The 26,071-nt window shown below is 41.3% G+C and overlaps 1 protein-coding gene across 9 annotated transcripts in view; it reads right to left on the bottom strand.

Moving 5' to 3' along the window:
- The window catches only part of MIA2 (MIA SH3 domain ER export factor 2), a 55,144-nt gene that overhangs the window by 14,300 nt on the left and 14,773 nt on the right, over positions 1–26,071 (bottom strand). For all 9 annotated transcript variants that reach the window (XR_014514205.1, XM_083452178.1, XM_083452177.1 and 6 more), the window contains 14 exons: positions 17,578–17,709; positions 15,744–15,765; positions 15,558–15,646; positions 14,477–14,548; positions 13,470–13,580; positions 11,710–11,781; positions 10,561–10,665; positions 9,277–9,399; positions 7,906–8,029; positions 7,169–7,215; positions 5,435–5,525; positions 4,601–4,739; positions 3,248–3,349; positions 1,788–1,848 (listed from right to left, as the gene is read on the bottom strand). Coding sequence is in view for 8 of the 9 variants with exons in the window: in XM_083452178.1 (XP_083308304.1) it covers positions 1,788–1,848; positions 3,248–3,349; positions 4,601–4,739; positions 5,435–5,525; positions 7,169–7,215; positions 7,906–8,029; positions 9,277–9,399; positions 10,561–10,665; positions 11,710–11,781; positions 13,470–13,580; positions 14,477–14,548; positions 15,558–15,646; positions 15,744–15,765; positions 17,578–17,709 (1,290 nt within the window). In the remaining variant the exon portion in view is untranslated. The remainder of the gene's footprint in view (positions 1–1,787; positions 1,849–3,247; positions 3,350–4,600; positions 4,740–5,434; positions 5,526–7,168; positions 7,216–7,905; positions 8,030–9,276; positions 9,400–10,560; positions 10,666–11,709; positions 11,782–13,469; positions 13,581–14,476; positions 14,549–15,557; positions 15,647–15,743; positions 15,766–17,577; positions 17,710–26,071) is intronic.

Here is a 26,071-nt window from a genome sequence, read left to right as displayed (position 1 = left end):
AAGAGAATTCCACATTAGTTCACAGGTGCAGAACTCAAATCACAGTCTGAAAGGCAAAATGCATTTTTTTAATTCCAAAGAGCCACGTTAGCACATGACTTGTGGGAAAGTACAGCCATACCTTGGGTTGAAGTAGCTTCGAGAGGAGTATTTTCGGGTTGTGCTCTGCGGCGACCCAGAAGGAACGGAGCGCGTTACTTCTGGGTTCCGCCGCTTGCGCACGCGCAGACGCTCAAAATGGCGTCACATGAATGCGCAGAAGCGGCGAATCGCAACCCACGCAGACACAGGTTGAGTTCGCTTCAGGATGCGAACGGGGCTCCAGAACGGATCCTGTTCGCATCCAGAGGTACCACTGTATATGGCAATTCACTTTCTCTCCACACCCACCTTCTATTAATCTCTCTCCTTTCCCCACTCCATAATGTTTATCTCTGTTGTACCTCCATTCCACAGGTCCCTCTGCCCTCCTCAATACTGTTTTTCTCTCACATTGCCCTGCAGTGCTTTTGCTTGCTCACTCCTCCTCTCATTTCCCACATTTTCCCCTATTGTTTCTTCTCTTATCTCCACTTCTTTCTTGCCAAGTTCATCCACAACAGCAAACAAGATCGTTGTTTTTTACGTTCCCACGATTTTACCCCAATGAAAGTGTCTCGGGCACAAGAGAGGAATGCCATCTGGACAGATACTAGCATGCCTCTGTTTCTCAGCTGTGTGCCTCAGAAACCAAAGAGGAGGAAGAGGAAAGAATTGACACAAGAATTCCCCCATCCCACTCCTATTCATGCATGGTGGGCCTTAGATGTCTCCACAAGGAGTTGAGAGAGGGCTGGCAAATGATCTGGCATGCTTTTGATCAAACATAAACTAACATCTTGAGTACTTAAATACATAGCACTGGCTGGGTTCACACATGGTTTGAAGTTGGCTTATTTAGAAACTAAAACAGCTTGTTTTAAACCAGGATATGTGGTTCGTGTGTAATGCTAAGCTACGACTAAACTCAGCAGAGGTACTCCTCCTGTAGAAAGAAAATGGTGCCAAATGCAAAAAGGAGCAAATCACAAACAGAAATTTCCCTTTGCTGCCGTGACTCAAAGATGAGCCATGTCTGCAAAAGTAGAATGTTCCTTCGCAGCCACTGCTTCAGTTGAAAAGCCGTACCTGCGAAGGAAGGAATGGGAGTTCACTTGATGTGCTTTTGTGTTGTATCACCTGATGTCATGGGCCATCATGGACTGACATATGGGCAACCCCATCCACTTATCAAAATGGCCCACAGAGGTGGGGAAGTTTTGGATCTAGCCCACTGGATACATTCCTCGCCTGTCGTCAAAGTCAATAAACTTTTAAAGGTGAGAGATGCTGCATTTAAGATATATGTTATTAATAAAAATAATAACAACAAGGCCTCAGTCTGCTATACACTTGTCTGGGAGCAAATTTAATTGAACTGAATTTTACTTTTGAGCGGTGCTTTTTTTATAGGGGGACGCAGCGGTATGCATACCCCTAAACATTTTGTGAATCTTTGTACTTTTGTCCATTTACTGTATTTATTTTCCCCAATTTGAATTACAAAACGGTGATTTTCTTGAGTCAAAATGAGAGTACCCCTAAACATTTTTTTAAGAAAAAAAGGACTGCTTCTGAGTAAACATGCTTAGGATCATGCTATAATGCTGAAATCCTAAGCAAGCATACTTTCAAGTAAACCCAACTGAAATCAGTCATAGTAAACATAGCACATGTACTAATTTAGAAAACAATGTATATATAAATACCAGATTCTCATAAGAGTGAACTGTTTTTTTCAGTTCTTCTTCTAGTTCTTCTGCTCGTTGTCTGTAATGGAATTATACAAGGATAATTTTGCACACCAGATATTATCACAACACCTTAAGAAACATTGAAAAGTATGTCATTAAAAAAAAGCAACAACCCCAAACCTAATGTAACTGGGAGCCCTACTGAAGCAGAAGGCAGAGCACCAGTTAGGCAAGAACAAGATAGCCTTTGAAGCAGATTGGAACCTGCCTGCAGAACTATTCCCTTTTGTCAAGCTGCCTGCAAAATTCTGTTGTTGTGAAAGAGACAAAACTGGAATTGAATGGGGTCTCTTCCAATTGAAGCTTAGCAGCCTACATTAATTTACAAGGCCCTGTAAGGTTGGGGGAGGGTATTAACCTGGCTGTGTCAAACCAAAGGCAAATTGTTCCAGAAGCTCTGCAAATGTCATCTTGGTAGTCAAGATAACCCCACAATTAACTGGCAGCTGTAGCAATGAGCTCATATATGTTTATATTCACTTGTTTTGCTATAAGCTAATTTGCTTGCTGTGATGCTATCCTTATCGGTAGGCTTGGAGTGCTGGGTTCTGGGCCCAGAAAGGGCAACTATCTGTAAGACTTGGGTGTTTGCCACCTATGCCCTCATCTGATCAGGTGGAGTGATGGGGAAGTCCTGGCCGAGAAACGTATTCTGCTTTGTCTGTAAAGAATGTATGAATGTTTGTGTGGGTGCAGACCGCCATCTCCGTACTTCAATGTCAATCCCATAAAGGCTGGGAGACCTAGCAGACTGATTTGCTGTAAGTCTGCACCTTTCTTTTAATAAAGCACTAGAACTGACCATTCTGACGGTTTTGACATCCCTCTTTGGCATCTCTGCACCCAACCACTCCCACAAGCCCTTGTTTAGAACACTGATGCAGAAGGACCTCCTCCACTGATGCAGAAGGGACACTAGAATATCTAGCACCTTAAAAAAGGGATAACCTATCCAGTCAATCTGGTGACTGTCAAGACCCACAAGCTCTGCAAAGCTACCTTAAAGCTGCCTGCCCCTTAGGGGAAGCTCTGGGTGGGAGAAGCATGAGCAGAACTCCAGTTACGTAACAGGGCTTTCCTGGCTCCTTAGGATGAAGGGATCATCTAGAATTCAGGTGGGATGGGACACAGTGGGCTCCAGCAGGATGGAGGAAAGCAGCAAAATCTGGTGAATTGCCTTTCTACTCAAGGAAGATACATTCAAATCCAGGCCTATGATAACCACTCTCTCCACCTAAAACACTATGAGAAGGGGATTCAGTCAGTTGTGATTACTGTAATGGGGCTTCACTGACTTGAGGTACTACTCCATACGACTCCTCTGATTTTTCAGAAGTTTCAAGATGCTAGGTCTAATTCTCCACTGAATTTTGTTCATTCAACAGAGGAAAATACCAAATGAAATCCATAGTTACCGATAACGGTTCACTTCTTCAGCAGCATGACTGATTGTCTCATCAACTTTGGAAAGCTTTTCTTCTTTCTGCAAACGATCTTTTTCTTCGACAGTTAATTTCCTTTGAAAAATAAAAGAAACAAAGCCTTTCATTAGCCACAACTCAACTGTTTTCTAGTCATCTTAAGAAAACATCCACAAAAAGCTGAAGCTCATTTCATAAAAACAAACACTGGCACGTACAGTAATTTCCATTTGCCCTAGTAGCCTGATCCTTAATTATAAGCAGCATAAGCAACAATAAAAATGGTGTTAAAATCTTCAGTACATTAAAGGTTGTGCCACCCTGTGCATACTTAGAGGGCTTCTCAAGGTGTGCATCAGCTAACAATCGCTGTCAGTAGAAGCCCCGTGCAAATGGGGCTTCTGCCCACCCCACCCCCATGCAAATTGGCTAGGGATGGAGACAACATTGCATGTGGGTAGGAGAAGAGAGATCATTCCATCTGGCAAGCTGCAACACATGAGCAGACAGAATGTTCAACACAGCACCACCCTCACTGAGGGTTCAGAGCAAACATGCATAGTACTGGTCTATAGCAGAACTTGCCAAGTTTATTCCTTGAAGGTTGTACCAGTAGCTCTGAAAAATGATTTGTGAAGAGCTTGCCAGTAAATATCTGCTAACAATAGTAACTGGTCCCCAAGAGAAATTTAGTACTGATTAAGTGCTAACACCCCCATGATCAAAATGCTCAGGGGATCTTAAGATAAAAGAATGAAATCAAGAAAGAATCCAAAAGAGGGAATGCTGCAGTTATGGGTGACTTCAACTAGCATCATACAGACTGGCTACATATGTGTTCCAGCCATGACAAAGCAGTAAATTACCTAGATATCCTAAATGACTGTGTCATAGAACCAACCAGAGGGACGGCAAGCCTGGATTTTTATCTTGAGTGGTGCACAGAACTTGGTACAAGATGTAAGTGTTGCAAGCCAGTTAAGTAAAGTAGCCATAGTGCTATTCATGCACATACATGAAAATGGCCAAGAAAATCCAGCACAGTCCCATTTGGCTATGAAAGAGGGAACACCCCCAAAATGAGGGGATTGGTAAAAAGGAAGTTGAAAGAAAAGGTCAAGAGGGTCACATCAATCCAAAATGCTTGGGAGTTGTCTAAAAACACAGTATTATAAACCATATGAAGTAGTAAGCAAATAGACCAAGAAGTGGCAGCAAGGTCCCAGTGTCAGGACAAGGGTATAATTGTCGAAGAAACATGGCAGGCTCAAGTTACATATAACATCCTTTTTCTGTTATCTAAACAAAGATTCATGTATCAAGCAACAAATCGACCACTACCAATACCTGTGAAGGTTCATTTCATTTTCTTGATACAGCTCAGTCATGACTTTAAGCTTTTGCTGAAGCTTCTGAACTTCGCTTTCAAACTGTGTATTTTCAGAATGCAACGTGACATGTTCCTTTTGTAGATTTTCAATGCGTTCTGTCACAATTAAGAGTTCATTACAATTAACTGATATGTTAAACCCATACGATAAAGGAAACAAATATTGAAGACTGAATGCAGTATTCTAACGCTGAAAAGAAAAATGATTTCTGAAGGATTTTGGAAGAGATGTAAAACCTCATTATGTCCCTGTACAATAACTCCAGTCACTTTGAAAAATGCTTTGAAATCCCACTAAAAGGATACATTTCCCCCCCTTTCACATGGATTTGTGGACCAAATTTTGTTCTGATTTCCTTCACAGGACAAACATGTTTGGACCAAATGGGCTGAGGCGCAGACAGGAGGGAAATAAGGCACAGAACAGCTTTACCATAGCTAAATAGAATCCTTTTTAATACTAATACCACACGTCAGCATCAACAGTTTCCCAGCTAACAAGCCCCGCATCTCAATCTACTAAGATAATGGCAATGTAATGCATAGAAATCCAGGTTTTGGGTTTGGTTTTTGGTGCCTTCTTTGGTGTCTTGTAAAAACTGAATTCTTCGTTTTCATGGTTTTTTCCAAGATACCTTATACTTCAGTGAACCCTGATCATTTAAGAGATTTCTAATTATCTTTACAGCTTCATTCAGTTAAAAGTAAAGATTTTCCTAAACTTTAATGGAAAACAGCTTTCTTCTTCCTTTTAAAATAATAATAATTAAAAATCAAGAATTCATCATTACCTGCAAGTTCCTCTTTTGCTTTGTTTTCATCTGTTAGCTTTGAACAGATTTGATTTACTTCTGATTCCATAGATTTTAGACAAGCATTTAGCTATATCAAAGAAAAAAGATAAATTATTTCAAATCATAATTGCAAAAGAAGCTACTAATGTACTTTTGCACTTCTAAAACAAACCTTTATCTAGTTCTGGATCACTTTCTGGCTGCAATGCTTATTTATGTATTTGATTTCCACCCCCCCCCCAACCCACCATTCCTCCAAACTACAACAGAAACTGGTTTCACATAGTATATCATTAAAACAGCCATTTAAAATAAACAGAACGATAACATCACTACACTACACCAAGAATAAAAAAGGTAAAGGTACCCCTGCCCGTACGGGCCAGTCTTGACAGACTCTAGGGTTGTGCGCCCATCTCACTTAAGAGGCCAGGGGCCAGCGCTGTCCGGAGACACTTCCGGGTCACGTGGCCAGCGTGACAAAGCCGCATCTGGCGAGCCAGCGCAGCTCACGGAAACGCCGTTTACCTTCCCGCCAGTAAGCGGTCCCTATTTATCTACTTGCACCCTATTTATCTACTTGCTTTCGAACTGCTAGGTTGGCAGGCGCTGGGACCGAGCAACGGGAGCGCACCCCGCCGCGGGGATTCGAACCGCCGACCTTTCGATCGGCAAGCCCTAGGCGCTGAGGCTTTTACCCACAGCGCCACCCGCGTCCCCCACACCAAGAATATGTCACAGCAAAAACAGTAGGTACCTAAAGGGAGGTTGTGCACCCATTGTAAATCAAAATCATGTGCCAAGGCAAAGCCAGGAAGCATTCTATACTTCTCCTGCACCCACCTAGCCAAAGAAGGCAATTGGTTGATGCTTACTTCTTTAATGAGTTAAAGCAACAGTGGGGCTAGCCCCCCCCCCCCCCCCCAGAATTATGTGCCCTCCTCTGATGGGAGTGCACACACGCAACCAGAGACTTTTCCTGCGCAAATGTTGTTGCTGCTCTTCCCTCTTGAAGCATCTCCTGGTTCTAAAAAACAGCAGAGCAGGGGATGGCAGGGATTGTACCAGCCTGCCCCCCACCTGAACAGCCTCTTTCTCCGCTTCCGTGTCCTGCGCCCCCACTTCTGTCTCTGACTCCTCCAACCCTTCCTCTCCTCTCCCCCCTGCCCTTGCTCCTGCCTCACAGGTGGCACCAAACACCATAAATCACTGGGGAGCCACGCTCCTGGGTCAGTCTCCAACCCCCTTGCCTCCATCACACATACATCAGAGCCCTGGCAATAGTTAAGCAGTGGGAGCCCCCCACTGCACCATATATACTAAAGAGGCACACCATTAAAATAATTCTTTGGCTAGAATCCAGAGTTCTTATGAGCAGGACTCCGCACATAGGCTGCATCTGCTGGTGGAGGCAAATTTCAGCGATTCCTCCTTCTCTCATCAGCCCCTCTGGGACAGTGTGGGAGGTGGTACAGTAGACAGCAGAAATTGAAAAATCATTTAAAATTGTCTCTTTTCCTTCTCCAGTAGTGGGTCTCAGTTCAAACTCAGCCCACTTCATACATGAAATAAACTCTTCCATTCACAGAAGGGCAACTCTGGATCCTATCATTCCAAAAAAGCTTGCAGATATTTTCTGATGAATTTTTTTTTATTGCTTTAATTCCCCCCACCCCCCAAAAAAGTTTTTATAAACCAGTAAAGAAAATAATCACAGTATTAGTGTATTACCTTCGCAGCATAAATCAACTTCTTTACAGTTCGTTTTTCCTGATCATCTGTTTAAGGGAAAAGAAGAGAAGGTGAAAAAACCAACAAATCACAGAAAACCTTTTCTTTTGTTATTTATTTATAAAACACAGTATTGCTTTTTAAGTGGGAAAGATTTCTTTTGCCCAATTTTTAAAAACAGTTGTATTGTTTGTAAGAAGCAGTGAGTTTGAGAGGGAGGGGATAGGGACATTATTCATCTAACCGTGCTTTACAGAAGCAGTTTTTCTGAAATGCGTTTGAAATGTGTAATCAATCCAATGCGAGAATTACACTCCTCAGGCTTAATTAAGTTCCATGACCTTTTCATATGGGCTACTTATCCTCAGGCTAAGGACAAGAACGAGCAGTGGTTGTCAGACCAGTTTGTGCTTTGCTAAGTTATCCTAGGGTTAGAGTCTCAACAACTTGGATTGTCTTTTTCTAAGTTTTTTAACTTCAGGGGTTACATTGAGCAGTCGGCTGCAGCACAGAGAAATCTAGCATATGTCAACATAAAGCTTTGGTGAAAATCCACTTAATGCACTGAATGCAACAAGCTATTGCCTATTAATACCTATGCTATAGATATTGTTTAATTCCTTGTATGTAGTTGATTCACACATATTAAGGAGGAGAACAGGTGACAATTCTAGAATTTGAAAATGAAATCATTTCTCTTTTCTTTCCCTTTCCGTAGGAAATGAATAATGATTTACCCAAGTGCTCCCCATTTTCTGTTTCAGTCTTTATATCATTATCCCAATGGTTGTCTTCAGCAGCAGCATGTTCATCTAATGTACAGCTCCAGTCTTTCATCTTCAACAAGCACTCTGTCAGTGACTATACCATATTTATAAGACAAGATGCACAAATGAGTCCTTGGCTCTTCACAAGCAAATTCATGATTTTATTCATTTCATATATATTCAATAAACCTATTGAACGTTTAACAGTATTTTCATATTGAGTGTTTTTTTCAGGAATAGTTCCTTTTCCATGTGGACTACTTCTAAGAGAAAAACTTACACAACAGCATGCATTAGTGTGGTAGCTAGACCTCCTGCAAACTCAATACAAGTAGAATTCCAGAACCCCAAGTAAAGTTGCAGGCAGATTTTTCTCTCTATCCAGCACTGCAAATCTGTATCTGACCACTAGCTTCCATGGTCTCTGAAAAGGCACCTGAACCTCCACTAAAGCTATTTGGAAATTGCCCTTTGAGGAATTTGGAGGGATGTAGATAGCTGCCTAAAGAAATCAGTGAAATATTATGGCCCTAGTTTTCTGCCTAGGCCTTTTCTCCCATTCACTTACACAAATGGAATGCTTGATATGAGAGGAGGGAAGACTCCAAGAAGTTTAAGCAGATAACCCTACAGCTCAGCCAATTAAAAAGGGCTTAGCAACTTGCCAAACATACCAGTCTACCATGCTCCCTCCTAGAGCTTTGCACCAGTGGCTCCCATAGGAATCAATGAAGCTACAAGGCAACCACAGTTCCAAGCAGTGTTATCAATGCCTGAGGGAAGCATCTGCATCTCTCCAAATATTCCCAAAGGGAGGAGTGCAAGCTGCTGTTGAGTGGCAGGGTTTTGCAGCACACCAAGAAATACTTTGGGGGTGGGGTGGAGGGAGGGAATTATATACATAATAAAACTGGTTCTCTTGCAACTCCTGGAATTTCCCCTTTCTTTCTTTCTTTCTTTCTTTCTTTCTCTCTCCCCCCTAGAATTCAAGATCTCTTCCTGCTGTTTTAAAATGTGATGCAGTCTTCCCGCGATAAGAGCCCCAAAATAAATAACAAATTTCCCCCTGCGTGCCAGGCGACATTAGGCATGCACAGAATTCAGACATGTCCATATGAATAAAGTAAAGCAAGAGCCGCAACCAGCGTGTAGTGGTTAAAGTGTTAGACTAAGACCTGGGAAACCAGGTTTCAAACCCCCATTCGGTCAGGAAAGTCACTGAGTGACCTTGGGCCGGTCCCTGCCTTTCAGCCTAATCTACTTCACAAGGTTGTTGTAGGAGAACCATCCTTTGAGAAAAAAGTTGGGATATAAGTATAATAAATAAATCTTTAATTTTACCTTGACTTGACTTTCTTTGTTTTTAAGAGTCTCCTCCATACCTGCTTTTGAGGTTTCTAACATTTTTGCTTGCTCATTTAACTCACTTAATTGTTCACTCTGTCCTTCAGCTTCTTTTAAGAGCTGGAAACAAAAGTTAGAAAGTTCAGTACTTAATTTATACCAACCAGTTATTAGAATTTCATAATATTTAATTCTAAAAGGTCTGGCCTAAATTCTTAACAATACATACAGCAAAATTCATTGAGCTGAATATTTTGTATTTTAACTGACATTTCATATGTTCTAATTTTTGACAGCTGTTCTTTTGCTATACATGAAATCTAAAATCATGTTTATTGAACTTTTTCTGTTTTAAAAAAGCATGGGGAATATATAAGGTTGCATCCAATTGTGACTTGCACACTAATAAAAAACTTTTTGATCTGACAGGACCTTCCATCAGTGGAACAGGAAGGGAGGCAATTTTTTAAACCTGCCCTGCGAAATCTGCTTCAGAATGGTTGGGTGGCGGGAAGCCCTTAGAACAGTTTAAGAGGGCAGAAGGGGTCTGCAGGGAGGAAGGGAAATCAACAAAACTGCCTTCCTTCCCATTCCGCTGATGGAAGGCTCTACTGGAGCAAAGAACTTCCCATCAGCTTGAGACACAACACGATATAACTCAGAATGTTCTGGCCAATATAGAGCTAGAGATTTAAAGTATAAAACCTAACTATGTGGAACAAGTCCAGCTTTCATGCTACCAGAATGCAACCCAAGCCTATGATTAATCATCCCCAAGCTGGAAATATGAGGTGGATCCAATCTGCGGCAAGACAAGTTATTAAAAGCTGACTGAGATAGTAGCTCAGAAATACTGTGCTGACATTGCCCCAGGCACATCAACCTAGAAAAGCGTCTATAGGGAAGACAAAGAGAGAGTTCTGAAGGAAACACACCCTCCAAGACCAAAGAGCATCCAACCACTCTGATGGAAAGGAAGCAATTGAACCACACACACACACCCCGCCAAAAGGCCTGTGTCCTAATAAATGCACTGAAATGCCAAGCAGCTCGGAACATCAAACCACTCATTGAAGTTGCAACTGATTTACCCCATGGAAGGCAAAGTCACAAAAATTATAGCAGTCTGTGGGCTATCACACTTTCCCTCCAACTTTCATTAAACTACATAATAATTTAAACCGGAGCCTTAACAATATTAAAAATCACAAATTATTCTAAAGTGAGGATACAGTGTTCCTAAAAGGCACTCTATAAAACTACACAGTGTAAATAATATACCTGTTTTTCACTTTCATGAAGTTGGTTGTTTTCAGCTATTGCATCTTGGACAGAAGTTTTCAATCTCTCTCTGTTGATCTCATATACTTTTAATGTGGACTTGGCCTAAGTGAAATAAAGCACAGTGAAGCTGCTAATATAAGTATATACAAAAATACATAGAATCGCATGTACATTTTTTGTTATTTCTCTCAATTCCTTTAGGCATTAGACTTGTTACAATCAATCCTAATACCGTATCATAAAATTATGTTCCATTGAGTGATACTCACTAAGATATACTGTGGATGAGGGCACAGAGAACTATGTTCACAGAACCCACCTTTCACCTGCCAAACACACGATGCTCTCCAAAATAAACAACAGGTACGAATCTTTCTGCTCATCTGGCAATCCTGTGAATCTGGGGCATAGATGCATGCAATCCCAGCATCCCACCTTCAGCAGCAGTAAATTATATATATCATAGGCATGTGATCTGTGCACCAAAAACCTCTCAATGGTCTGGGGTTCTAAAGCTGTGAGTCATTCATTTAACTCTGCATGTTGATTTTTGAAAGGTAGTTTAATGAAAAATAAAATAAGCAAGCAGGGCTTTCTCCACTGACTAATATGACAAGACACAGTTCCACCTGTCAAACAGCACTAGTGACGCTGTGTGTACACCCTGTGTTCTAAGTGACAACAATGGAATCTGGTTGCCAATGGCACAGCAGCAGCTTGTGGAGGTCCTGTCCCCCCACTGATATCACTGCTGCATAACTGCTCTGGAGAACGTACAAGGCAAAATATTACTTTGGCTTAAATTATTTGCAATGTTGAAATAAATTAAAAGTCCTGAATTCTCCTACTAGAATGCCAAATTACTGCAGAAATAGGCAAACCTAATGGCAAACCAGAAGACAGGAGTGCCTGGCGTGATCTGGTCCACGGGGTCACGAAGAGTCGGACACGACTAAACGACTAAACAACAACAACAACAATGGCAAACCAAGAGGAATTCAATTTGTTTACAAGAAAGAAATGTCTAAACAGAGCAGACATAAAGAACTTGTGTTCAAGACTAATGAAAAATGTTGACAGTGAGGTCCAAGATTTTGCTGTGGTGCATGATGAAACATTTACATTAATATCTAAAGATTGGCTTACTTCAGCTACTTGCATTTGAATAGACTTTGCTTCATTTTCTAAGGATTCCATTCTTCTCCGTATTTCAATCAACTACAAAGACAGTAAAATAAATTTAGATAAAACACTCTGGTTGATACTGCCTTGCCAAAACAACTGTGAACAAACACTGTATTAAATTAGATTTAAATGCTGTATTTCTCAAGGGGTCACTTGTGACGATTTTATTTTCAGCTCTCATTGATAGGATACTATATAGGTTGCAAAAAAATAGGTTGCAAAAAAAAAAAGTGACATTCTTTGACTTAATCCAGCCAAGCTGCAAAGAAAGAGTTGGGAGTGCATTCTAAGTGTTGTCACAATTCTTACTTTGAAATTGACAAGTGCACAGCCCCTCCCATTTGTCAAAGTGCCCATGTGGCTATTGGGGCATTTCCCCACCCCTGGTTCCCCAACCCTGGTATAAAAGATGCTTTAGAAAGTTGATCAAATAACTTCCAAAAGTCAACTGGCTCTATCTACTGTGCCCCAAAGGCAAATGTCTCATTCTCTATGAAGGTATTCTATGCACATTTGTCAAGAAAACATTCAATTCCATTAGCTTTGTGATAATGTTTTTATATTGAAAGATCTACTCTTATACATTCATCTAAACAAACAACACTGGCACATGGAAACAGGAAGTCCAATTAACTGTAGTCCACGTATGATTCTCACAGAATGCTGAATACATGGGAGAAAAGTCCCACTGAATTCAACTGGACTTTTTCCGATGTTCAGGAATTAGGTAAAGGTAAAGGGACCCCTGACCACTGGGTCCAGTCGTGACCGACTCTGGGGTTGCGGTGCTCATCTCGCTTTATTGGCCGAGGGAGCCGGCGTACAGCTTCCAGGTCATGTGGCCAGCATGACTAAGCCGCTTCTGGCGAACCAGAGCAGAGCATGGAAACGCCGTTTACCTTCCCGCCAGAGCGGTACCTATTTATTTACTTGCACTTTGACGTGCTTTCGAACTGGTAGGTTGGCAGGAGCAGGGACCGAGCAACGGGAGCTCACCCCGTTGCGGGGATTCAAACCGCCAACCTTCTGATCAGCAAGTCCTAGGCTCTGTGGTTTAACCCACAGCACCACCCGCGTCCCTGTTCAGGAATTAGCTACAGTTAATTAAAATGGCAATAAATCATCCTTGGATGAGCAAAATACACACAGAGAGTAAGATGCAGACATAGAGATAGCCGCATTTCAAGAACCAACATTGGGTTCAGGGGTTGCAAATATGATGGTACATGTGCCCTCTACGGTCATCCTTGGAACCCACAGGACTCCCACCCTGCTGCTGAAATTAGGATTGAAAGAAGCATTCTACTGCCAAAAGAATAGGCTGCAGTGTGCACTTGTTTGCAATGTGATGCCCATTGCAGTTTCTCCGGTTTACAAATGTGTCCTTGGAACCAAAAATGTTGGCAACCCTTGCTGTACATAATTAAATTCAAACAGTGCTGCCTCCAGGACACACTGAAAAAATGTGGATCAGTCTGATAAAGGAACAATAAATTTAACATATTTGGAATATGAAGTACAAAGTGTTTTTGATCAAAAGCCACAGGAGCAATTGACCTTCAATGACTTCATGTTATTCTTTAAAAAAAAAAAAAAAAGCAAATAGAGAGGAGATGAGGACAGGATATTCTAATTTTAATGCAGATAAATTACACTATCTGATTTCTCTTTGAAGGCCAAACTTTCTGCCTGAGAAAGACCGCTTTGAACAAAAGACATACCAAGTCATCCTGCTCTGATCGTTTGGATTTCTCTTCTTTAAGTTCTTTTTCTAAACATTCTATGTCACTCTTGAGTGCAGAGTTCGAGCTGCTCAGTTCTTCATATGCTGCCTAAAATAATCAAGTTTTGAAAGATAACAGGAAGACATTTATAGTAAGGTTAATCAAGAATTAAGCAGTAGCTACTGAGCACTTTTAACTTTAATTATGTATTGTAGAAACAGTAAGAGTAGCTCCACAGACCAGGCTACATTGGATGTATTCATTATACTTAATTTTAATGCACTAAAAATTAAATGCCTAGGTCAAGGATGTACAAAATCAAATCATACAAATTAAAGTCAGCACAATCTACTTCATTTTACATACTTGAACCTACTTCTGCCAGCCTTGCATGGATAAAAGAGCCTATGCAGAGTATGACATCCCACATTTTCTACATTGTTGAGAAACAATGTACATTTCTACATTTTGTTGAGCTTATCTGCACAGATAGGGTTAAAAGCCTATAAAAATGAAATGTGAGATTACCAATATTCCAGATTCTGCACTTGTACAGTAAAATCCTAACTTAATGCCTTGTGACTGGACACAATAGCCAACAAAAAGCAGCGAGTTAGTATACATACAGGTCATAAACAACAACAAAAACCTACCTAGTGCTGCAGTTCAATGCTTACTTATTTGAAAGTGAGCCCCACTTACTTACACAGTTGGAATACTGAACAAACATGCACAGGATCAGGTGGTAAAGTATATTCTATTTTATAAAATATATTTTACAGATGCTCATTCATTTATGTTCCTTAAAATGTGGAATTATGCTGAAGATAATTAGCAGGATTAGAAATAGTATTATTTTTGAATGTTTAATCTTTATTCTTTTTCTTACATTGACTCCTTTTTGTTGTTGTTTTTTAAGCCAAATAGAGGTTTATATTAAAATATGAAGTGGTATATAAATAAAATGAATATTATACAAGTACTTTTCCCAGTTCAACTTTTACCTTCATGCTTGATGTACTGGCTGACCCTTGCAGAAGACTGGCATCATTTAGGGAGTTTTCTAGCTCTTCATACTAAAATGAAAATCCCATGTTAGAATTAAAATAAAGGAAATCAGGCAACCTATGGCTGTGCTCCTCAAACTCCTCTGCTAGCAAAAGCTCCACACATTTCAGCTTTATAATTATCAGACTTGTCAAGAACTAGGCTAAACAAGGTGTTCCAAATAGTAGTATGGGAGCCCAGAGAGGGACAATTCCTAGCAGAATTCTCAGGAAAACAAGGTTCTATAAGCCAGGGGTTCCCAAACTGCAGTGCATGGACCATCAGTGGTCCATGAGCTTCACTCAGATGGTCTGTGACATGTCTATAAAAAATCAATTTAAAATCCTACAGCGCCGAGCACGGTGCAATACCATTGCTACCGCAGACAGAAAAATGATTAAGTAGCCTGCCAAGACCCTCTGCAATTTTCAAGTGGTCCATGGGGGGGGGGGAGTTTGGGGAGCACTGCTCTATGACCTGGTACCAATGAACTCTTTTCTCCTAGCATGGTTATCACCCTTTTGCTGTGGGTGATCTAGGCATCTTTGCACATTATAGCATTTCTGTTGCAGGCATATTGCATGGTTAATGGTTTCAGAACAAGGCTGGATATTAAGTCAGTTTCCACTATGGCTCACTATCTTGGCTTGTTCCATAACCGTTAGCCATATTTTCCTGGTTCAAACAGGAAACTTGGTTAGAAGAAAGCTTTCTGGTTGGTTGCTTGGTTTTCTCACTCTTACAAAGGAAGGAGCAAGGCAGGTGTATCTGTAGCCAAAATACTTGTGCATCATCTGAATGCAGCTCCTATGCAATGAGGTTGTGCAAGTGCATTGGAATAAGAAATGGTAATTGAAGGGAAATGAAGGGGGAAAACTTCCAGGTACACACACATTCATTAAGCCAAATCGATATAAAATAAAATAAAATAAAATAAATAAAATAAAATATGGAAGCCTATATTCTAGTATTTTAAAAATTTGGGCAGAAGCAATAACTCTAAGCATTTAAGCTTTGAAGGGAAACAGTAACCATTACCTCTTTTTTGCAGACACTGAGTTTTTCCAGTACTTTACATTTGTCTTCAACTAGTTCAGCAACTTTACTGGCAAGCTGTTTCTCTCTTCCTAAAAAGAGGAAGAGCTATATGTGGTAACCTTTAACGGAGAGAAAACGGTTTCAACTGCAGCTAAACTCAACTCACAGACAAAAATTTGAACTTACCTACATAAAGTCTACTTCTAATCTGCAAAAGAAGAGCAAATATTGCAGTTTGTTTACAGCATAGATGGGATTGAGGCTCAGTTTTCAATATTAAGGGAAATTTAGAGTAGCATAGTCAACAAAGTAGATTCCCAGGGCCAAAGCAAATGTAACATCAGGGCTCTCTTAAAATCAATTAAAAGATCAAAAATAGGCAAGCAACTTGCAGAATCACACACCTCCTCCCCACACTTCCCCTTTAATCACAGTTAAATGATACATCACGATATTAACAACGGTTAAAGCTAACTTCATTTGCCACATAAACAGGAGTCTCAGAATATGGAGCTAGTTCATAATTCTGCATGGGGAACTTAATTAGCCTTAGCAGACTGCTAATGTTACTGCAGTCGTATATCTTAACTGGGGATAAACAAGACTGCTCTCAGGAAGGAGCATGCAATCACATAGGCTATTTGTATCTCAGTGTATACACAGCTGGCCCTTTTCTCAACATGAAAGTTAGCTCACCTGCCAACTCTCACAAGCCATAGCATTAAAAATGCCAAAAGGCAAAACTACAAAGCAAAAAATAACAAAATTGTAGAAGTAAAGGACCTACTAGACTAGAGTGTTTATGTGGCACTTAAGCAGTTTAGAACTCTATGGATGCAACATTCTTCACCTTTCACTACCACAGAAAGAATGTAGTTGGTCAAGGGAGCCGTGGACTCAAAAAGGTTGAAAACCTCTGCCACAAACCATTCCCCATCATTATGTCTGCCAATGACTCAAAGTAACAGCTTGTGAATGGAGTGGACCCTTTGCACAACTTTGACATTCAAGTGCTTCCTACTACATTCTTTCTGCACTTCATGCAAAAAAAGTGGTACTTCGGGTTACAAATGCTTCGGGTTACAAACACTTTGGGTTACAAACTATGCTAACCCGGAAGTAGAACCTCAGGTTGAGAACTTTGCCCCAGGATGAGAATGAAAATTGTGCTGGTGGTGCGCCGGCAGTGGGAGGCCCCATTAGCAAAAGCATGCTTCAGGTTAAGAACAGTTTTGGATTAAGAACAGACCTCCGGAATGAATTAAGTTCGTAACCAGAGGTACCACTGTACTGTGGTAATCAGTCACTGCCTGTGAAATAGTACAGGAAGACTATTGTCTTAGATCTAAAAGCTTTTTAAAAATCAATCTAGATTGAATGGATGTGGAACTTCAGAACGCAATAATGTAGTCAAAAAATAAAGGTATTCCTAATTTAATAGATTCAAATGTTGTTTCATCATCTTGTGATGAAAAATACACACAAAATCTCATGCAAATTAAAGTTTCCATAATGTTTCTTCAAGCTACAAGGAAACATCAGAGCAATAAACTAATATCTTTAAAAAGATGGGAGTCAGGGAGAGGCCAAATGGACAAAAATAAAGAATACTAGTTCAAGGAGAAAATTAGATAGTTACATCATCAGGGACAGCAGTTTGCACTACTGAGTATAATTTAGTAATTCTTCAAAATTTATTCTGAAACTGTAACCTATATAGTCTTGAATATTTCAAAGAAAGCCAATTTATTAAAACTGAAATACTGCAAATATAAACTATTAAAATAAATGCAACTGAACATGGAGATGGATTTTGTTTTATTTGCTTTTCCAACACCAAGTTGAAATATGAAGTTGCCAAAATACAGACAAGTATTTACTTCTACAGCTAAAATCCAAAGCCCCATCACAGGAGAAGTCTGGTAGAATGTTACATAGGATTCTCAAAATACAAATGAATATTTTAAAAGCAATCCAACAAGTTTGATAAAACTCTGTATAACTCATACTGAATACTTACTGACTGATAACTCCTACACATCAGAAGTAAGATAGTAAAAATGGCAACAACTGCACCACAAATCACCATTTCCCATGGAAAGCCATAAAGATCTGGACCAGGTTTCATATTTTCAGGCAATGCTGCAAGAACCTTAAAACAAAAATGAACAAAACAAGCTTTTCCCTCAACAATTAAGAGCAAGGTGTTAACATAAACTGCGTATATTTGATCAGGCTAATTCAGCGTTATTTCAAAACACAATTGATAAAACATTTTTGCAAGACAGAAATCAATACAATAGAAAAGTTGAAAGGGGGAAAGAGAAGAATGTCTCATCATAAGCAAACTCCACAGTTTAGTGCTTCAGTCTTTTATGTTTACTTTTTTAGACACTTATCAGAAGCCCTGTATTTAATCTGGAGATTTCATTTATTTAACACTATTGTTCAACAGAAGACAAGAGTGATGTTCTTGATAGTATTGTATGCACACTTCTAAATAAGACAGATAGTGTGCTATCCAATGTTTGCTTACTTTGGGTTGCTTTTTTTAGGAAACCCCAAAAGTTGATGCTCATAAAGGAAGGAAAAATTATTAATAGAACTATGAACACTTGTTAGCAAGAGAACTAGCTTACAGTGCCTCTCTCCATATAGGACAAAACTGCTAAACAGCAAATGACAGAAAACAGACTTATAATATAAGGCAGTATCAAAGATTTGGTTGACTAGATGAAATCAATATATGAAACAAAGACCTTGCTTCCGCACACTGCTTCTTGGTTCCATCTCACTGTCCTTCTAGAATTGCCAAATCACAATGCTGCAGTGACAGCAGGAGCTACAACTTGCAGAGCTCCCTTTACATAAAATTCTTAAAAGGAATAATAGCCCTGTCAGACTCTATAGACTAGGAATAGAGAACCTGTGGCCCTCCAGTTTTCATGGACTCCCAACTTTATCATCCTTGACCATTGACCATGCTAGCCTGATCAACATCCGGAGGGCCCCAGGTTCCTCATCCCTGATCTAGATTCTAAGGTATTTATATAGCCAGTGACTTTTTGGAACACAGTACCTATCCCTTCAAATCTCCATCATTTTTCTAATTCCTTCCTATTTTCCATCCCATGTGATTTTTTCTTTGACTTCATTTCTTCATGTCTCCATAATCACGTTTCATCAGATTCCTGCTTTTCAGGCTACTGCCTACAGTGTCACACTTTCCCTTTAGATACCCCACCTTTTGGCCAATCCTCTTAGTACACAACTTGCAGGCCATTCTGACATTATGCATTGTGATTTCTTCAGAGCCTCCTTCTGCTTTTTTGTTATTTAGCTCACCCGCCACGTATACACTTTTTTCTCAGTCTATTAACTGCACTCTACCCTTAAATTTCCAGAAGGATTAGACTGTTATAGCAAAACCAACAAAGTATGGCATAAACTTTCACATCTCATGAAGTGCACTATGGCCCATGAAAGATTATGCCTAGTAAAGGAAAAGGGCAGAAGTGTCACAAGATTCTTTATCATAACTCTATCACTCAGCCACCTTATTTCTGGAATCCTTGAATCTTAGCTTTACTATCGCCACATCTACAGCTGCCCTGCAAAACTGTGCACCTGCATTTTAAACCCAGCCAAACAGGCAATTTCCCCTACTCTCATTTTGATCCCTCAAACACTGGACTGTTCATGAACATTTTATGGCCTCACACCAGCTTGACTAATCTGTATCAGAAATTTCACTACCACATACATAATGCCAGAGCAGATCTTTCCATGCTATTCTTCCATCTTCACACAAGATGAGGGCTTCTAAACCAAACTGGGCTCTTGAGCAATCCTTGGTTCAGAATTGGCTGTTCTTGTATTGACATGGTAGCCTATTCATTTCTCCCACATGAGAAGCCATTTATCAGTTTCCCTTCTCAACTTTTTATTTCACAGCCTAAACCAGTAAAAGCATAGATGTTCAAAACTATGACTTGCCATATTAACACTCTGAGAAAACGTAGCTATGATTTACACAACCATTTTTCATATGAATATATTCCTCCTCCTCCACCCCGCCCCATGAATTTGGTGTGGCATCCAGTCTTGTGAATGTTCCCGAAAGTTCCTTGAACTCATCATGTCCTGGAAAACTTTTGAAAAACAGACTGAGTTAAGACACAAGGAGTTTATTTATCTTCATCTGCCTTTCTTCCATCATGTAGCTCCCAGGCAGTCGTGCATCCAGTTGGCATCAAGGCTTTTGAAGAAACAGGCACAAGACTGAACAACACATCAAAATATAAAAAGAGAAAATACACACAGAGAGAGAAAACAACTTGTGGTGAATTTATAAAGTGAAAAACCATGGTTGTCTGAATGACTGTTACGTACACAACATACAAACCCAGTTTTACCAATATATCAAATCAGTTTGTTATTACTACAAGTAATACTACAGCATTCTTTTGTGCACAAGTGCATTACAATCCTTATCTCAGGTATGGCAAAGATGTGGCCTTCCAGATGTTGCTAGACTACAACTTGAGTAATCACTGGACACAACAGCTGGGCTGATGATAGCTGGATTCCAACAACATCTGGAGGGCCACAGTTTCCCCATCCCTGCCTCAATTATTTCATTCTGATGACAAACTTACTGTATGAGATAGGTTAGTGCACTGTCTAACATCACTCTGTTCTATGGTCAAGTGGAACCCAGGTCTTGAACTTGGGCCTTGCAAGTCTCATCACACAATAGCTGGCGTGAATTGCTTTTACCAAAAAACATAGTATTTGAGGCTGGTTTGATCCAAGGTACCTGATTTATAATGGTTGCTAAAGGTAAAGGGTAAAGGGGAACCCTGACCATTAGGTCCAGTCATGGCCAACTCTGGGGTTGCGGCGTTCATCTCGCTTTATTGGCTTAGGGAGCTGGTGTACAGTTTCCGGGTCATGTGGCCAGCATGACTAAGCCACTTCTAGTGAACCAGAGCAACGCACGGAAACGCCATTTACCTTCCCGCCGGAGCAATACCTATTTAGCTACTTGCACTGGCATGTTTTCGAACTGCTAGGTCATCAGGAGCAGGGACCGAGCAACGGGAGTTCACCCCGTTGCGGGGATTCGAACCGCCGACCTTCCGATCGGCAAGCCCTAGGCTCTGTGGTTTAACCCACAGCGCCACCCGCGTCCCATATAATGGTTGCTACACAGAGGCAAATCAAAGACTGACAAATATGCACATGTGAATTCAGCCTATAGTTTTCTTACAGAAGCAAATAGGATACAAGAGAGAGGCACAGACTACATTAGAGAGCCACTTTTGAGTTTTACAGCAGACACCTCTTTCCTTCTTCCAGACAGAGACCTGCCTATTTCTTTAACAGGTGACAGACAAAATACAGCTTTGGAACTAAACTCAAGCAATGAGAAAGCTCCACCTGAATGTCAGCCTCTCACAGCTCTTAACAGCACAGGAAACCTATCAGAAAAAAGGTGGCAACCTACTTGGCTTAAATCAATGGTTGCATTCCTACCACCATCTACCCACGGTACACAGCCACCTGTGAAACGTTATGCCAGCCTGGAGGCATTTTGTCATTAAAGGCTATCATCTGAACCTGGACTTTGTCCTAGAAAGGGCTTTTAATAACCAGGAACGCTTGAAGCAACACGGCCGTGCCTCTGAGCATGTGCAGGGCGCAGTCCCGCCGCCTCTTGAGTACCGCAGCCTAGACGGGCGTGCCAGTGAGATGGGCGCAACGGGGGAGGGGGCGCGTAGGCTTTGGGCCCCTCTCTCGTCACAAGGCAAGCAAAGGCGGCATCCCAGCCGGGGGAAACGCAGAGCCGCAGAGCCCCGGCAAAGGCCGACGACTCCACGCCCCCCCGGCGCCCTGCCCTTCCCCGCACTCACGCTCTCCAAGGCCAGCCCGCAGTAGCGCCGAGCGCCGTCCCGCCAACCCAGCCCGAAGCCTCCGGCCACGGCCTCCACGGCGTCCTCCGGGCTGCCCCCCGCAACGGCGGCGTCGCTGGCAGCAGCCATCTTTACTGCAGCGACTGCGGCTCGGCTCAGGGGGGCCCAGCGGCAACCGGCGGCGCCGCCCACACCGCCTCTTCCTGTCCTGGGCGCCCGCCCGGCCAACGGGACGCACCACCGGCAGCCTCAGAGGGGGGAGCCGGGATAAACCATGGCCGAAGGGGAGGGAGAGTCGGGCGCCGCGAAAGAAGGACACCGCCGTCGCGAAAGGGTTTTCTTTAAAAAGGGGGAAAAGAGGGGGGAAGGAGGAGAGATGGCAGCGCTGCCGGGGAAGGAGAGGCTGTTTCGGTGTTTGGGTAGGAGGCCGCATAGGCATTTCAGTCGCCCCCACTGTAGGGCAATAGGAAGCACCCACTACCCTGTATTTTTCTGCATGTTCGCAAGGGGCAAAATAAATAATCCAGCCCCGAGGAGGCTACAAACCAACTCCAAGCAGCGACCTGAATGACACAGAGCAAGCAATCCCTACGCAGCCATCGTCTGTGTCTGCTCATGTTGGTCTAGGAAAGGGCGGTGGTGCAAGTTAGTTAATTTGGTAAGACAGAAAAATGCCAAAGAAGACAGTTGCAATTTTCTCTCCGGCCAAAGTCAAATCAGTCACTTGGCTTTTAAACCGGTGCAAGTTATTGCAGAGTATGCAAAGGGCACTGGAGAGTTTTCAACAATATACGATAGTTGAGGGGGTTAGGGCTTGCAACAGGATCCTTGGACGAGATGAGGCATGCTACAAGCATATCCCTATTTTAATCTGTGGAAGATTGAAGGATATGGACTATTAGTATAAGCTAATCTGCAGCCCTAAACAGGTAAAGAGTAAGAACACAAGAAGAGCCTGCTGGATCAGATCATTGGCCACCTAGGTCCAGCTTCCAGTTCTCACAAGGGCCAGCTAAACGCCTGTGGGAAATCAGGAGCAGAACATAAGCACAAGAGCACTTTCCTCTCTGGTATTCACAAGCATTTCTGCCTCCATCTGCGAATGAAGAACACAGCTTTTAAACTGGGGGGGGGGGGTATTGTTTTTGTTAGTTATGGTGTTCTGTATGCTTATGTTTTTATATTGTAAACAGCCCTGTGATCCCAGAGTGAAGGGTAGTGTAGAAGTTTAATAAATAATGGTAGCTATTGATAGCCCTCTCCTCCATGAATTTGCCTAATCCTCTTTTAAAGCCATCAAGTTGGTGGCCATCACTGCCTCCTTGGGAAGCAAGTTCCATAGTCTGACTATGCTCTGCATAGTTTTACCTGTCTTAAATCTTCCAACAAACTCAGTGCTTCTAAGCATATACTGTACAGAATTGTGCTACATGTCTTGGGTCTCATGGGGTAAAAATCTTCACAAGCAGGGACCAAACATGTAGCTGCTCCCTATGGGATAATATATGGGGTGGAATAATAAGCTCCCCAATAGAACATTCTGGCCCTGGAGTAAAGAACACTGATATTTTTAAGTAGAGTCATGTAGGGAACTAGTTTATGCTGAAACGTATCTTCTTTCAATAGTACACTTTTATTTTTACAAAGTCAATATAACTAGTTTCAGACTTGTATCTCTGCTTCTCAGACTACTGACAAATTATAAATCACTGCCTTATTTAAATGCAGATTGAGCAAGCATGAATTAGCAGCAGCCAAGCAGAACCACATTATGATACAGGTTTATGACAGTGCATGCAACCCGTGTAACAAGTTCCTGCTTTAAGTCTTGTGTCCCAGTAGGAAATTATATTTGAGATCTTTTTACTTCACCAACTGCTCCATTCTAAACACATTGAGGCCACAGTCCAACATCACACTGAATTCAGTGGTGTAATGACACATGTCTTGAGTAAATTGTTATACTGGGCAGTAAGAATTTGACACTATGCTCATGTGTTGAGCAGATGAAGTGCAAAGCATAGGATCCAGCATTGAGCAAGTTGACCCTTGTTCTTCTTCCCCATTACTGAGGCAGCCTTTGGCTCTGCTGCTGTGTGGTGCTAAAGAAAAACTATTTGCTACACAGGAGTATTGTACAAAGAGGGTGTGCTAAAAAGTGGGGGACAGCTGCTATCAGGCAAGCTCTTTCCTTTGTGGTTTCATGTTTCAAAAATACAGAGTTCTATCAGCTGAGAGTGTGGCAAACAAACAGATTCCCTTGTCCATTTAGCAATAATGGTATTGCCACTGTATTTGTACTGCACAAGCCTTTGCACCACAACAGCTATGGGTGTGGGGAGGAGAACAGGATTGAACTGCCTTTGGGTTTATTATAATTAAGGAATCCATCTCCAAGTATTGTGTTTAAAATAGGGTTTAGTCTTTGGGGCCTTCTTCCATAAGAATGTAAGTGACTATGTTGCTCAATCTTACATAAATGAAAATAAATTTTGGTTGACTACTACTTTTGAGGTAAATATTTTCTTGTTTTCCTAGTAAGATGATAGGGACCTATATTCAGAGGAGGAGCTTCTAACACTGTAATACAGAAGGAAAACAACGCCCAAGCAACTTATGTTGCTTGTTCTCTGCATGCGTTTCTATGTGTCCATAGCCCAGTTTTCACATCTTCCTGCCTTAAGTGCAGTGTCTAAAGGAGGGAAGGGGAATCTGCAGCCCTCCGGATGAGGCTGACTCCAGCTCTCATGTGCCCCAGGTAGCATGGCCAATAGTCAGGAATTATGGAAGTTATGGGAGCAACATCTGGAGAGCCACAGGTTCCCCGTCCTTGATCTTGAAGCCACTCTGAAAGTAGGTCACCCCACGAGGGCTGAAGCTACAGCTCCTTAATACAGGTTACCCTTTTTTGTAAACTTGAGGGGAAATTATATTTATGGGAACTTTAAACAGCATTCGCATAGAGATGACAATTAACTCCAATAACAATTATAGCATTGTGTTTCAATCTGGGAGCATTTTAAGTAACACTGTGTTCAAGCATGTGCTTTTTCTCTTCAAACAGATAAGAATGCACAATTTGTTGTTAAGAATCCTAGAATACTTGGGATAATATTCCTTGTAGTACTTGCAGTTCTTAGTAGAAACACCGAAGCGGGAGAAAACTGCAAAGATTGCAGGGGAAATAAATCAAGCTAATAGCCTGTGGGTGGGGGCCAAGGAAGAAAAGGAAAATCTCCGACTCTGGAAAATTATATTTATGTCTAGGAGTATGAAATAGGAGACATTTTGATTAACTCTAATAACAATTTCTTCCGTAGATTCTTACATTAAATTGGTATAGGTTATTTGCACCTCCGTGTATAAACAGCTGGCCCTTTACTTCAACATTAAAATTAGCTTGATACCTGGGTGTCATAACCTGGGACCACGGCAAATGTCATGACCTAGGAACTATTCCTAAAACATGAGGAATAAGTTAAGCTGCCAACTCTCACAAGTGATAGTATTCAAAATGTCAAAAGACAAAACTACAAAGCAAAAAAGAAATAAAAAGACAGCAGTAAAGGATCTACTAGACTGGAGTGTCTATGTGGCACTAAAAAGTCTGGCACTCTAAAGATACAACATTCCCCACCTTTCACTATCGTTAAAAGTTTAACTACCTTTAAAAACTTACCTCTTCCTCTGCTCTTTCCATTTACGAACCAAGTAATCACATAAAAGTTACGTTAAAAAAATCTGTAAGAATAATTAAGTTAGCGCTAGTTTCCTAGTTGTTTATCCAGATAACAAGAGCTCCCTGTAGCTTATGTTTCCAAATGGAAAAGAGATCCTGCTTTGACATGTATGCGTTTAAGGAAGGGGTGCAAAAGGGAGGTTAATGACAAGCAACTTTCTTCCAGTATAGTATTACAGTAGTCAGGTCCTTGTGAAATATCAGATTAGTCGCAGCAAGTATTTAAAAGGTATTGCTAAACAGATGCTTAGGTAACACTTTTTCTTTTCATTTTTTACAAGTATATGACTCAGCTGAAAATATCTTATCAGACTCACAAACGACAAGGCCTGAAAGCTGGACTTGAAAGGAAATACAGTGGTACCTCGGGTTACATACGCTTCAGGTTACAGACTCCGCTAACCCAGAAATAGTACCTCAGGTTAAGAACTTTGCTTCAGGATGAGAACAGAAATCGTGCTTCGGCGGCACAGTGGCAGCAGGAGGCCCCATTAGCTAAAGTGGTGCTTCAGGTTAAGAACAGTTTCAGGTTAAGTACAGACCTCCGGAACGAATTAAGTACTTAACCCGAGGTACCACTGTACATATATGCTACCTGTATGGCAGTGCTGGTTTCTTATTAATTTCTATTTTCTCATGTAATTGTCTTATACTTGTATTTAATACTAAGGCAACTTCACTTATCTAAATATAGATAAATTTGCAAGATGCAGCATACATAAGACACAAGTTGAATTGAACTTGGTGGGTCTTATGTCCAAATAAGCATGTTTCAGTTCAGGCTGTCAAGTCATTCTTCAGAACATACACTTTTAATCTCTTACGGTTAAATTTTAAGGAACCCCGGATAAGAGTTATTT

The sequence above is a fragment of the Podarcis tiliguerta genome (assembly GCF_965153285.1).
Source record: "Podarcis tiliguerta genome assembly, chromosome: 1".
Taxonomy (NCBI): Eukaryota; Metazoa; Chordata; class Lepidosauria; order Squamata; family Lacertidae; genus Podarcis; species Podarcis tiliguerta.
Note: the sequence above shows the minus strand (reverse complement) of the source record. Positions and strands in the feature narration are given on the sequence as shown.